The 14,663-nt window shown below is 38.5% G+C and overlaps 1 protein-coding gene across 1 annotated transcript; it reads right to left on the bottom strand.

Moving 5' to 3' along the window:
- Positions 1–2,129: 2,129 nt before the first annotated feature.
- pde6b (phosphodiesterase 6B, cGMP-specific, rod, beta) lies at positions 2,130–13,249 on the bottom strand. Its single transcript, XM_085463549.1, has 23 exons — positions 13,004–13,249; positions 12,617–12,928; positions 11,376–11,528; positions 10,891–10,980; positions 10,627–10,767; positions 10,468–10,542; positions 10,298–10,362; positions 10,143–10,209; positions 9,999–10,046; positions 9,244–9,393; positions 8,909–9,052; positions 8,555–8,620; positions 8,284–8,433; positions 8,069–8,176; positions 7,863–7,972; positions 6,895–6,982; positions 6,701–6,801; positions 6,457–6,564; positions 6,317–6,380; positions 6,135–6,209; positions 5,260–5,343; positions 4,859–5,012; positions 2,130–4,028 (listed from the first exon to the last, which is right to left on the bottom strand). The coding sequence occupies exons 1-23, from the start codon at positions 13,160–13,162 to the stop codon at positions 3,973–3,975; spliced, it is 2,568 nt and encodes an 855-aa protein (XP_085319675.1). The 5' UTR covers positions 13,163–13,249; the 3' UTR covers positions 2,130–3,972.
- Positions 13,250–14,663: the final 1,414 nt, after the last annotated feature.

The raw sequence follows: 14,663 nt of genomic DNA, 5'->3' as shown, positions 1-14,663 counted from the left end.
ATGCTGAAAGGTCAGAGAAAAACTGGACTTCGTCCCTTGTCACGGCTCATTTGGCGCACTTCGTTTAGGTTTTTGTACGGTATCGTGACCACACACGATGTTTTTAAATATGAAATTACAGAATTAAGCATAAAATGGTAGTTATATATCAGCGATTGACAGTAACGACAGAACAGGCTGTGGAAATTAAGTTCATCTTGTTCATATGATATGAACAAGATGATAAGATGAACAAGATAACCGTGCGTGAGCTGCGACATATGAATCACGCATGGTTAGCTGGTTATTCACACATGTTTCGCTTGATAACATGTTTGTTAACACCATATGTTTTCCATTTCAGACGGCCAGATGGTCTGCCCTGCTACTCGGCGTGATCTACGGCAAACAGCGATTTGGTAAGTCCATGTGTGCGCATGCGTTAACTGGTTTGTGTCAGTGCGTAAAAGGAAAAACTTGGAACAGAAAGTCAGGAATGTACATTGTTTGTGACAGATGCAAGGGTTTTATTTTATTTTTTACTGTACCACATATCACAGCATTTATACCCTAAACAGGAGATGCACCAATTGCAGTTTTCGTGGTTGATTCTGATTTCTAGGATCTTCTCTTACTGAAACAACTGATTAGGTGTTGCTCAAAAGCAGGTGCAACAGATTTGTTTTTCTCTGTTTCATAGCTGCTCATAGCTCATAGCTGCTTTGAGCTCCTTTGCTAACACCGAGACTTCATGCTTGTAGTTTAGCCACTTTGCTTTTGTTAGCTAAAATTTCCAGGGTCTTTTAAAACACATACATTTTCTTCAAAGTAAAGTTTTCATAGAAAGCTTTCTTTTTATTCTAAGATAATTTTATCTGCTTTAGTCATTTAACTCTTTATCTTTTGAAAGTCATAAAGCTTCAGGACGTTGCCGCCTTAATTCTTGAATTACTAAAATTATATTAAGAATGAAGCATGTAAGAAGGCACACATAATTAGACACAGACTAGTATGACAGAAGGAAAAACAGTTGCGAAAACTACTACTAACTCCAGGAGTTGCTTATTAATAAATTTATGTCACAGAGGAAGGGATATGTGCTTGCAAGGATTATTTGTACTTTAGGGCACCCTTAATTTCCATGAAGATGTCTTTAGCACATGGGGAGGGGGAACTAAAGGATGGATTTATGAAGTCACAAAAGTCTTAGAAAATGAGGGCTATCTATGCTCAGATACACTTATGTAATGTGTCTTAAGAATACCACTGTGATTTCTAAGAATGCTTAGTGATGGGCTCTGTAATTTTTGTTAAGATTACCTGAAGCCCATTGCTGAGGAGGAGAGGAGGGTTGAGGAAGCGGAGAAGAAGGCCAGAGAGGAGCAGGAACGCATCTACAAACAACTCTCTGAAGGTAACGCAGAATCACACACAGCCTTTGTTTGTCTGTTACATAAAATTCGGTTTGTTTGTTTTAATGCCAACATATTCATGTTTCCTCATTCTTTTTCTGTCTCTGCAGCAAATTCTGACACCATCCTCAAATGAACCATTTCCTGACTTATGTTGCTGAACAATAAATATTTCCAATGTAATCAATAAAGTGTCCTTTACTTTTTTTTCTTTTTTTGAATTTGCCTCGTATTAGTCGTCACTTCTTATTTTGAACTAAGCCTTTTGAACCTTCTAGTTGTGTTTGACAAACACACATGCACATTTCGTGACTCGAGCTAGTCTGTGTTTGTGTGTACACCTGTCCTTCAGTGGGAATTGAGTCTGGAGGAGGAGCGTGGTTGTAATCCTGGCCTAGTTTAGCAGCAATCCTAGGATTGGGGTCAGGGACCAGTAGTAGAAAGTGCAGTGTGGACAGAAGCGATCCCTCAATACTCTTGTGGGTTGTGTAATATTGTAACCTTCATAATGAACTCCATATTGCATTATAGCATTATATAGAACATGTTCTTGCATTATAATCATAATGGCTGGGGGTCAGTTAAGGCCAGGACGCGCCTTAACTGACCCCTGCATTCGGGATGAGGGGAAGATGAATAAATGACCAGATTCCAACAATAATGTTGGCTCTTGGTAAGTTTCACCATCACAGGAAATAAATCCACTCGGTTAAAAATACACTTGCTTTTATTGGGGTCATCATTGTACATTTGGAGCACATGAGGAGGCAAGCTTTGAAATGCTGACCAAAAAGTAATTTAAGTCTATTAAAAAAACATCCACGGTACATCCAAAGCACATTTAAATTGATTTGGGACCTAATGTTATCACACAGGCATTTTTATCATAGCAGTGCCATATCTGGAACACTTTAAATATTTGTAAATTGAAGCTAGCACAATGCATTTGTTATTCAGCTTTATGACTCTTTTTCTAGTGCTTTATAAATAATAAGGTAAGGCCCTCTAGCATCAAACTAGAAAAATATTTGCATCTTTATATTTACAGGAAGGGCGATGGTATGTACAAGTCTATACACAAAGCTCAGTTGCTTCTTCATGCTGTCTCAAACAGCTCTGTGTCCTTGTTGCCTTCGAGGCCTGCACTCAGGGATTGTTATAAGAATAGCCTGATGGCTCAGCGATTAGTGCTGCTGCCTCGCAGCACAACAGTCCTGGGTTTGGGTCTCGAAACCTGACCAGTCGTGTGGCGTTTGCTTGTTCTTGCTTTTCCTTTTGTATCCTTTCACATAAGCCACATGGTTGTTTGTCATTATGGTTACTCTTCCTGATGCTGAGCAGGTGAGCTCTGACTGACTCCTCGTCCTATTTGGGAGGAGTCCAGTGCAGGGAGAAGCTTTCAATCAGGGATTGATGTAGTACAACTCCCTCTAAAGCAGTTTGAGTAAACTTTCTGATCCCAGTATTTGATTGTGCTCATGTTGTAGCAGATATGAACAGAGCAAAATTAATTAAATCTCAGACAAAATCAACCAAATAAATCAGTTTTATGTGTGACCACCTGATTTCCCGCTCTTATTTAATAAGACATTTATAATTCTATATTTGGAAAATACATATCCGAGGCTACCGTCTCACACTCATAGACCACATACTGTATATTTACAATATAAAGGCATCATGAATAAGCATCTACAGACTTTTGCTGACTGTGAACTCATAAGTGTTCACTGTAAAACTCTTTTTAAAAGCTGTTCCTGTAGCACGACCGAACATTTACCTTTGGCTCTCTGCAGACAAAGTAAACAGACTCTCATTTGTAAATAGTGACTGGAAGTAGTCAACAGTGGATTACTTTTGAATATGATTAAACAATAACTCTATGTTCTGTGAAAACTAAAGTACTATAATAGTAAATATATGGAAAATTAAAAGCCCAAACATTTTAAATAATCTAAAGAGGCCCGAGCATTTAAAAAAAAGCACTGCACTCCCTTTCTGTACAGGATTATTGTTTACTACACAGATGTAGGCTGTGTCCTCCTGAGATGTTTGCCATGTAAATAAATACTTGGAAGAATTGGGGAAAAAATAAAAAAGTTGTACATATGAGAAACACACAACAAGCACACACACATTCACACATTGTCACTAACACAAATCCTTTAAAGATAAGCAAACTTTTTTAAGATCAGAGGAACACGAGATGCAAAAATCATCTTCAGTCTTGATTCATAAAAGTACAATTATTTTAAGACAGGAAGCAGCAATTTTGCCTCAAATGTAATCGCAGGATTTTTTTCCTTTTTTCAAAATGTGGTCAGTCTTTCCTTGATCCGAATTAATTTTTGGCTCACCTGGCCTCTTAAAAATAAAGCTTTGCTCTTCTTGGTGGAGATCTCGCCGTGTTCAGGTTTTTCCTTTTCCGACTGGACCCCCTTTTCTGAAGAGTTACTACAGGGCTGTGCATTCATATATCCGTCTCCCTGACTTTTTCTTTTGTTTGTTTCTGCTGGGGTGAGACTCAGTCTGTCATGAGTGTCTTCGTAGACCCCAGGAATGTCAGCAGTTCTTTGGCTGATTAGCACACAGAGCAGGTCTTGGAGCCAGACCCACCACTGGGGTTGTTTGCAGCCGCTGTTAAACAATTAAATATTCAACAAAAGGGTAAGTATACAATTAAAGCACTAGAAACCAAATGATCACTTGTGTTGTGGCTAATTTTAATATATGAACCCATTCTACAATCCAAACGAGATATTTAACTAAAAATAGACACAACACTGTTCAAAAATATTGGTGTTAGACCAAAGAAAGGCTGAAAACCTGGTGGAAAGTTTCATGACAAGTCAATGACATAGTTAGGTAGAAAAAGAGACCTCAGAGAGGTTTGGTGTTTCAGATGTGAAGCAAATTAAAAGCACTATCACCTCCTCTGGGCCTGAACCCATTCAAGATGAACTGAGGTGGAAAAAAAGTAGAAAACTGACATTATTTCTTGTTTTTTTTTTTTTTTTTTAAATGTTGAATCCTCCACACTAAAGACGGAGGATTCAACCTGGCTTACTATCAGCATGCAGCTCAACGGTGTAGAGATGGATTAGTGCACATGATGTGAGTAACTTGCCCTTCTATGAAGGCCCCATTAATGCTGAATGATATTTGAAGGTTTGGGCACAGCATATTCAGCTATCCATTGAATTCTGCATGTATTAAACAGTCCAGACACCAAACTGGGCTAATTGGTATCGATTTAAAAGTGGGGTTTTTTGTTGTTGTTGTTTGTTTTTTTAGGTTGTCTCTGTGCTACCTTCAGATTACTTAATAACTTTCAAATCATTGCATTTCTTTTATTTTTGCACTTTACATTGTTCCACCTGTTTGGGTTCAGTGCTCTGCCTCTCTGAGTCAACAACCTTTTTAACAGTTCCTTGTAGGGTTCTGATTATTGTAAAGACACACCCTACCTTTGCTGGCTGCCGCTGCCTCTTTAGCAGCTTTTTCTTCTTCGATGGCTTTGAGCTTAGCCTCGTACTCTTCCTTTTTGGCATTCCACTCCTTCCTGTTGTTTAAGATGCCATCCAGCATGGGCTGGATTTGTGGGTGGAAGCGAGAAAACTCCTTAAAGATAAGATGCAAAGAAGAAATGAAAAATTAGCATGGAGCAGCACAGAAGAGGGGAGCTGTACAGGAGATGGTGATGCTCCATTGAAAACACAAATACATAATAAAAAAAAATAACAATAAGAAGAAGAATTGACCCAGTGGTTTAAATGTGTTCAGACTAACCTAGTTTTTGCACAGAAACAGTGACAGGAGCCATGCAGTGCACATATTCGGTGAGCAAGAATGTAATAATCATTATTACCTTGTAGACAAACGTGCAGACAAAGTCAATGAAACCACACTGAAGCTTTGGAAGCTCAGCTGACTTGTTCCTGTCCATCATGGGCTGGTGGGAGGGACAAACATTTAGCGCAGTCAGAACTGTCATATAATTAATGAAATCAGTGCAAGTCTGTAGCTAATCACACACACTTCCACACATGGTTACATTTTTACTTTAAAATAGTAAAAACGGCCTGTATTTGTATAGCGCTTTACTTAGTCCCTAAAGACCCCAAAGCGCTTTACACATTCAGTCAACCACCCAGTCACACACATTCACACACTGGTGATGGAAAGCTACATTGTAGCCACAGCCACCCTGGGACGCACTGACAGAGGCGAGGCTGCCGGACACAGGCGCCACCGGGCCCTCTGACCACCACCAGTAGGCAACGGGTGAAGTGTCTTGCCCAAGGACACAACGATGGAGACTGTCGGAGCCGGGGCTCGAGCTGGCAACCTTCCGATTAGAAGACGAACTGCCAACTCTTGAGCCACGATCGCCCCCAGTCACTTCACTTTGTCTGAAAAAGCTTTATTTTTTTACTTGAAACTTGTCTTATGACGTCCTTTGCCTCTGTACGAGTAGTTCACCTTTCCTCAGGTGGGTTTCTGCTCAGCTACATAATGAGTGCGATCCCTAAAGTGACGTGTGTGGGCTGCTGAAGAGACACTACAACTTTATTCTGCCCTTTACACATCTGTAATAAGCTAGGAAATATAGTGCTGGACATTGTATCTAGCTGGCAGTATCATGAAAAAAACAACAACAAATGAATAATTATACATTTAAATGTGAAACAAATAAGTCTATTTTTATGAGCACAAATACACTCCAGCAGTAAATAAACTCACAATGGGTTGCTGCTCCAGTACAGTCCTCTCCAAGTCACCCTGTTCCCAAAACTCTGCTGCCACAGACAAGGCGACCTGGAAGACATACAAACGTGGTTATGCTCTTAAATAATGCAAAAATCATTATTTACTCATTTGTGACTCAGCTTACTATCAACACCAATAATTTCTGTGCTTCTCACCTTGCTCTGAACTTCCCAAGGCTTTGTGATTGCGGACAGGTCACATGCGGTCATCATCATGGCCCTGAAACAGAAAACAGTTTGCAGCCTCAGAGAAATGTGCAGGAGCAAGTAACACTGTGCATGTTAGCTGCACTCACATGACAATCTCTTTTCTGGTTGTTTCTAGTGACATGAAGTCGACCCATTTCTTTTCATCCTCATACGTATGTGAGAGGTCCACAATCTTTTGGAACATGGTTCTCTTCCTAGAAAGGTGCAAGGAGAAGAATCATTTACTTACTGTTTGTCTACTTTTTAATGTAGTTTGACAGTAAAAACATTAGAAAAATAAGACATTTATCGTCAGGGAGCAAGGGCAGGCAAATGAAAAGTAGTACTGACTTGAAATAAAGAGCCAGGTCAGTGGCGATGATGGCGATGTCCATGAGATGGATCACGTGGTCAACCTGTCGCCTGTTAAGGTTCTGATAGATATTCAGTGTCTGCATAGGAGAGGAGCAAAGAAATGTCATTAGTGACCGAATAAAGAATACAAGTAACCTAAGCTAATCTCTCGTTAGCGTCTTGTTACTCACCTCGTCAGCCAAGAGGAACTTTCCAAACTCTAGATGGTGCCGTTCCAAAATGGAAGAGCCGTGTAACTTGGCCAGAGGATTACCAGATCTGTTGAATGAAAATAAAAATCCTCAGATACCAGCAAGATTTCAAATGGGACTGAAGTCGGTTATCATAATAGTTACTATATATGAAAGATTTTAAAAGAATTTACAGGCTTTTTAAAACATCATTCAGTTTATTACCACATTTTTCCCCTTTTGTTTTCAAAAGATCTCCTGAAAGGTTAAAATGTGCAGGTGAACTTTTAAGATGATCTAATGCTCATTCTGAACTACAAGCGAATGCATAATCACTGTAGTAATGACTGTGGATCACTATATCCTGTGTGTGTATATGTGTAGCTATGGTTCATCAAATGAACAGAACAATGACGACTCACTGTTTCTGTTTACAAGCTGATTGCTTGGCATAATTCAGAAATCGTGTAATTACTTGATTTGTGCCTTAGATTTCACCATTTGCAGCCATTTCAGTGACATCTGCAGCACATGCAGCAGAGTAGCATCGAAGCTAAACGGCCAGTAGTTTTTTTCCTTTTTAGGGCATGTTGCTAATTACTTTATAGAACACGTTGCTGGAAAGTAAATGAGAATTTACCTCATCATTTCCCCCTTTCAAAATAAACCTAATATAGTGACTATGTCAAAAATTCCTTCCTTAACTTTTCTTTTTATCATCGACCTGCCAGCAGGCCCACTTTACAAGCACTCTTTAAATGACCATAACTCTGTAATTGTTTGTGTTAGAGACAAAATTCAAACTGTTTCAGAAAGAGGAGAATCTCTTTACTCGGATTACAAGGTATTGTAATTATATTGCACAAGGTACTGTACAATATATTGCTAAATGCTATATAATGCTGCAAACCTTAAGCAGTTTTCTTTATTTTGTTGTGAGAAATCAAAAAGTTCCCATAAGCACTTACTTGACCTGGTACAAGTTATTTGTCCCTCTGTGATCAATATCGTGAAGGAATCCTGCGGTTATCATCGCCATTACCTCCAAGTCAGTGTAGTATCGCTTCAGCATTCCTGTCTGAGCACACAGAGACACACAAGATATTGCCCTGCTGTGTATAAAGATATACATTTAAGCTGAGGTAAATGGAGGTTAATAAAATTAAAGAAATACCGTCAGTAGCGTAAACATCGTCTGTCCAACATTAAAGCCGTGACGCCAGTTGTGGTAGGTGATTCTTCTGTACCCTTTGCTGACTGAATACATGAATCGAACCAGCACCTGAGAGGAGAGCAGCAAATCATTAAATCTATTTAAAAACGACACAGCTCCAAAAGGCTGTTCACAAACTGAAGATAAAGATGCACACTTGTGTTTATCTGCATTACCTCTTGTGGAATCTGGAACTTCTTGACCACACCGACTTCATAGTACATCTGGATCCCGCACTTCACCAACTCCATCTCTGTGCAATTAAAATCTGAAAAGCGGAACTCATAGATCTCAAACTTCTTAATTAGTGGAGGAAGGTCTTTTTTCTGTGAGGGAAATGAATGAAAAAGAGACATATATGGAAAATGTCAAACTTTTCTGGTAACATATGCCAAATTGAGGGACAAATTCATGTGCTGGACATCAGAATACGCATGTTGGACATACCAGGATAGCTAGGAGCTCGTCCTCTTCACAGTCTCTGGGTTCACAGTCATAGAGCTCTCTGGTGTACTGGGAGAAATTACAAAAACCATTGATGTTATAGGTTTAAACTGAGGCAACAACGCCAAGTACAAAGATGGCAAGTGTTAGTTTGGTCTCCTACAAAGAGAAAAATTAGTGAATCTTGTCAAAAAAGAAAAGCTTTTTTTGGTTCTTTTTGGATGGTTTGCAATGTCTTTTGGTGAGGTGGGAGTTCAAATGAGGCTGGAAACCTTTTCTATTGTCATTCATCTAAATACTCTAATGTTTACAGTCAGTTAACAGCTGGGAGAGAAAACACATTTAAACAGGACAAACCAGGATGTTCTGAATCTCATCATCTCGACATTTGACGTGGTAGAGCACCATGTCCTGAGCGATGTCTTTGCGGTTCTCAAGCTTATTCATCTTGTCGTAGGTGTCTGTGTTCAACGCTGACCATCCCAGGAACTGAGTCAAAGCCTGAGAAACAGGAAAATCATCAGAAGATGGCCATCTATGTTACACGTACAGCCTTCACCACAAACAGTGTCGGCAGTGGACTCCACACATAAACATAAAACAGATATAGACACTTTATCTTCCCAGATTACATTGGTGGGACTGTATTTGTCTTTATTTGCACTAAATGATTTTGTGAAGATTACTGTTACCTCCATGAGCTGCTCATCCTGATCATCAAAAGGCTTTCCATCTTTTCTGTTGTAAAACGTGGCTACGCCAACTATCTCTTCCTTTTTGTTGACGATTGGCAGCGAGAGAACATTTTTTATTGTCCAGCCACTGCTGTCCAATGGCTCTTTCTGCAACACACAAGAAACAAGCAGACCTCATAACATATGTCTACATGCAAAAGGTTCTTTAGCTTTTTTTACAAGCAGAACATCTTGCGTGGCCTGTTTAAGCTTAGAACTGTAACTACAATCTAAAACATTGTAGCCCAAATACTTCAGGGGGTCTTAATAATAATGAAGAAACAGGTTTCATTTTAATCATGTTAATTTTCCAGTAAATCATTCTGTCTGGTTTAATGATGCATTTTGGTGTTTTCAAAAAAATTCAAGCTTAGTATGATTGTCTGCATATTTTCTCTGTTTAACCAGTTTGTTCCTGGAATAACTTAAAGATGATAACTGATTCAGATATCCCTCTTGCCCACTAGTCACCTGGATAATAAACCAGGAAGAAGCAGCACAGGTTTGATAAACCCCGACTGAAGTTTTAGATATTAACGTTTTAAAATTACGACAAACCTTGGCTATGGGTCACAGACCCCTGGGCGTTCCCGGATACCACTGTGACTGCCACTGCTCTGAAAGTACTCTGCACTGTTTTTTGCTTGTTTTTTGTCTGTTTATTTTTAATAAAGTAGCGTCCTCTCTACACAGTGACGTCTACAATATCTTACCTGAAAATTGAACGTCTCATCAGCGCCTGCATTCATAATGTTACAAATCTACGAGAGGGAAGAGAACAACCTGATCAGTTTGGAAATATTTATTAGGTTAAACTGGTTTGACAGCTTTCTGCAAGTAATTAAAAAGAAACTTACAAAGCCGCTCTCAGCAACATAAGTGGGAAGGCCACTACTCAAAGCCCAGTGATCTGCGGGAGGATTGCTATAAGACACACAGGCAGTAAATCAACAGATGTTATCTCTCACTAAAACTTTATTAATCTCTTTTATTTTTTCATCTAACCACTTACGGTATTACTTTGATGTCTTCCTTTCCGTGTAAAATATAATCAATCACTTTGTAGAAGATTACCTCCTAAAATCAAAATAAAACAGGAAGAAAGAGGAAGCAGTGTGTAGACATTTACTAGCAAAGGCAGTGCTGGTAATAATGTTAGATAAATAAAATAAAAGAACATACCCTGCCATCAGGGGTTACAGGGCCAGAGTAAGGTGCCTGCTCTCCCATCAAAACTGGCCAGATGTCAAAGAACTCCTGGAAGCAGAGAACGAGTCAGTAACTTCACGGTGGTACAAAAATACGGCTTAACACACACAAAGATACAGAAAGAAGCCACACCTTTTCCTTCGTCATGTCTAGTAAACCAACAGAGTAGCGGTCACAGTTGAGGTAGGCTCGGACTGTGTACAAGGCTTTGTGAAACTGTCGCTCGATGTCTGTCAGCTCTTCGAATACCTTGTTGGCTGACCATAGCAGCAGCTACAAAACATGCAAAATATACATTAAAGAAGGGTGAAAATTAGGTTAATACATGGTGCAAGTGTAACACTGCAGTAATATTTCTGTATCTACATCAAAGACAGCACATTAAAATTGCTGTACCTGTCCTTTACGCGTCTCACAGCTGTGGAGGTAACTCAGGTAGTAGATCTTCAAGTTCAAAGTGGCAACTCTCATATACTTCAAAAAAAGCTGTGAGGATGGAGGAAACGGGGTCAAAATAACATAAAAAATAAGTGGCAGAATTAAATTTGTGGTACAAAAAAATGCTGTAAATGAAGGTCGAGGGGTGATGAAGATAATGTACTATAAATATAATCAGCAACATCACATCATTATTATTATTATTATATTTATTATTGTGCCTTTTTTTAAACAGAGAACATACTGACCTTGCCCATATTTCATGCAATACTTATCAGTTGTAATAAGAAACTAATTATCTTTAATTACAATCTTAAGGCTGACTGACTGTCTAAAGCTGATTGTCTTTACCTTAAAGCAGAAAAACATTGTTTACAGAATTGTGCACATTAGTTTCAACTGTGAGTGGTTCAAGCACGTGTGCTTTTGTGGTTTGGACTCACATCTTCATCTTCAGCAGTGAAATGTGGTCCTGTGGTCTTGTTCACAGCCATGACCACTGCCACCATGTCTTTGCCGTTGAGGATGGGTGTAGCCAGAATATTCCTGGTCTCGTAGTCTGTGAGCTCGTCAACAAATGAGCTGAAGTGCTGGTTCTAAAATGCAGGAAAGATGCCTTCAGAGCACATAGACATGTAATTGCTCATCCAGAAAACATTATTAATATAACACCGCAAAGGCTTTCATAAGGCCTTACTGAAAGCCGAATACATCGCTAGAAAAATTCATTTAAGATTATTGTTTTGAAGACAGAAGACTTTTACAATGTACTACAGTTAATGTGTGTACACTTATAGTAAATACTCCAACTTAACACGGTGACATAGAGACAATGAACAACTTTTATACAGCAGAGTTCTGCAGGAGCCAAGAGTAGATTTATTAGAGAATAAATAGAGTCTATAATAAGAGGTAAGTGTGTAGGTAAGAACGCATGATATGGCCCACAAATCCCACATTTTTATTAGTTTGTCAACTCAATTTAATTATGAAACTACAAAACGTATGATGCACGCTACTGTTCCTTTAAAATATAACAGTGTAAATAACAATATAAGGTTTATACAGGGATATAAAAGTAAGCTATCAAAGTGAAATGATCTGTTTTAGATTCCTGCTGACTAAATGCCAGAGGTGTCTAATCCACAGCTAGAGCAGAGCCTCATGGGATCTGAAAATAAATGGATTATGTCTGACAAGGGGATTTACACCTTCAGGTGGTCAAGTGTAGTGTGTGACTAGCTTTTCTTTTACTCGCCCTATAACCATGAGGCTTTAGGGTATGATATCTAATATATGTGAATATTTACGAAAGCAAACGTGCAAAAATGTTACTTTGTTGTTACTCTGTGAGGAAAAGAGCAGCGGCAGCTCCTGCTGTTTGATTTTAAAGAGGCTGATTTTAAAGAGACTGTAACAAATCTTGACATTCTTGCCTCTTTCATGTGCAACCAATGAGATTATCCAACAGAACTGAACAGATCATGGGTAACTTGCCACCACCTTTACCTTCCATTGGAGAGAATAAATGAGAATATAAATCAAAACTGTTATTGTGATATATTTATAACTGATTTAATTCTTAATTCTAGCCACTGTGTGTCACCTGGTGGTGATCTAATATGAATCACACCTTCATCATCTAAGCTTTCCCTCTAATTAATTAGCCCTCCCTCCTCCTTACCTCCTTGACGTTTTTCACATTAACTGACTTCTTGGTCAGAGCCACATTGCCAACTATTCCCATGTCCAGCGGATACACGATCTCAGAGTCTGGTGGCACAATGCAATCGTCAAACTCGGAGTCTTTGCTCACGTTGAAGAGTCGTGTGGCGAGCTCTCCCACGCCATTGCGCTGGCGGTACATGAACAAGCTGCAGCGGTCGGCGTGCAAGAGTGCGCTGACTCTTCTCAGGATCTTGAAAACCACCTTTTCCATGTTGATGTTCTCTTGCATGTCTTTGATCAGGTCATACATGATTTTGCTTTCCTCGATCTTGAAAAGGACAGAAAAATCACTAAAGATCAAAAATAATATTAATAATAAACAAAAAATAAAACTGTAACTTACCTGACTGAGCTCTTGAAACTGGCTGAAGTCGATCTGTTTCTCTGGGAGTCCTGAAACCTTCGATATGGTGGAGGTGTTCATCTTCTTGGCAAAGTACTTCTTAGCAAAATCAGGATTCCCGTTCAGGAACTTTTCCACGTCTTCCTTTTGTACACCCATGATTGCTTCTTCCTTGTCCTCTTCCAAGTGTCCCTGTCTTCTCCCTCTTCAGCTCAGTGATCGAGCTCCCACTACGTCCAACACTGCTCCTCCAACTTCCCCACCTAGAAATCGAAGACAAAATAAGAAAGGAAACACTTGCATAGTGACAACTTTCTAAACTTTACCCCCCAAGAAAGAAAGAAATCTTACCCAGATACTACACACAAAGGTGGGAAACAGAAGTGGACACATTCAAATGCAGGTATAAAAAAATAAAAAAAATAATCCCCTCTTGTTAGTGGGATAAGCAGACTGAGAAAGGGAGATCCCTGAGGAGAAGGCAGCGGGCTGAATCCAACAATCCCTCTGTCATCAGCAGATAGTGCTGAAGGTTAGTGGGGATCTGCCTACACTAAACTCATCAGCTGATCATGTAGTAAGGGATATGTAGGCCAAAGGATCCAGACACCATTGTGCTTTTGTCCAAAACAAAAGTAAAATATATACTGTCAGGTCCCTAAAGGAATAATTATTTTTTAGGTTTTCTGCTGGCATTGCACTACAAATTCAACTTGGCTCATTTTTTGCTGTTAATTACTGATTTTGTTGATGTACGCATTTAAGCATCGTGGCACAATAACTTAATACACAATAACTATAACTTTTCTTTAAAATTCTGAGGGGAGAATATAATAAAAAGCTTAAAAACCAATGAAAAAACAGCGAGTCTTCTTCGTTGGTCTCAGACTGTTTTTTTTATTGAGGTGTTTTAAACATTTAAACATTTGTTTAAATATATAAGCATTATAGATATACAGATATAGGTTTAAAGGCTCTGAAACCAATAAATAGAAATGATGGTCCTGTTTTTAAATTTCTGGGTCAATACAGATGTTTAAAATAGCAATTTTATTATTTTATTAACATTTTTTAAATTCTCCACTAATAATCATTAGTATAAATATATTTTCTATCTCTTTTGTGCTAGTCCAAAATATAAATAATAACAATAATACAATTTTACTCAATTTTACTAGGAATATTTAGCTAATACAAAATTGATGTGCACCACTGATAAACACAATTTGTAAATGTGTAAATTTACTTGTAAATGCTGATATAGCAATGGATCCACAGTAAAAATGACTAGTAAGAAAAACAAATATGAAAAAAACAAATTAATTAGCTGACTGATTACTGAAAACGTTAATGAAACATAAAATCAGTAAATAAAATATTATTTGTCTCCATATTTCTGCACTGCTGTGAATGAAAAATTTGTTGCATTATTAAATCTAAATGATTATAAAATCTACAAAATTATAAGATATATATTTGTATTACATACACACCCTTTGCTTTTCATGTCTACTGTATATGTTATATTTTTCAGTTACAGTATGCCAGTTCTGCCTCTCTCTCCCTCTCTCTGTCTCTCTCTCCTAGGTCTACCTGTGAAAGCTCTTTAGTTCCTCATTAATCTCGACCTCCTCTTTATAAGCTCTGTTTAGTTAAAACG

Source organism: Copadichromis virginalis, linkage group LG7 (genome assembly GCF_057382275.1).
Source record: "Copadichromis virginalis isolate Kocher_CV1m ecotype Utaka linkage group LG7, C_Virginalis_male_GT1.1, whole genome shotgun sequence".
NCBI lineage: Eukaryota > Metazoa > Chordata > Actinopteri > Cichliformes > Cichlidae > Copadichromis > Copadichromis virginalis.
Note: the sequence above shows the minus strand (reverse complement) of the source record. Positions and strands in the feature narration are given on the sequence as shown.

Bases quoted from the DNA above. Each gene is read 5' to 3' on its own strand.
- pde6b (XM_085463549.1), bottom strand. From the start codon at position 13,162: ATGGGTGTACAAAAGGAAGACGTGGAAAAGTTCCTGAACGGGAATCCT. The intron at 9,053-9,243 runs GTAACAGTAATC...CCTGTTTCTCAG, and splicing joins AGGATGAGCAGCTCATGGAG to GCTTTGACTCAGTTCCTGGG. The intron at 7,973-8,068 runs GTATTTCTTTAA...CTGTGTGCTCAG, and splicing joins CGATGTTTACGCTACTGACG to ACAGGAATGCTGAAGCGATA.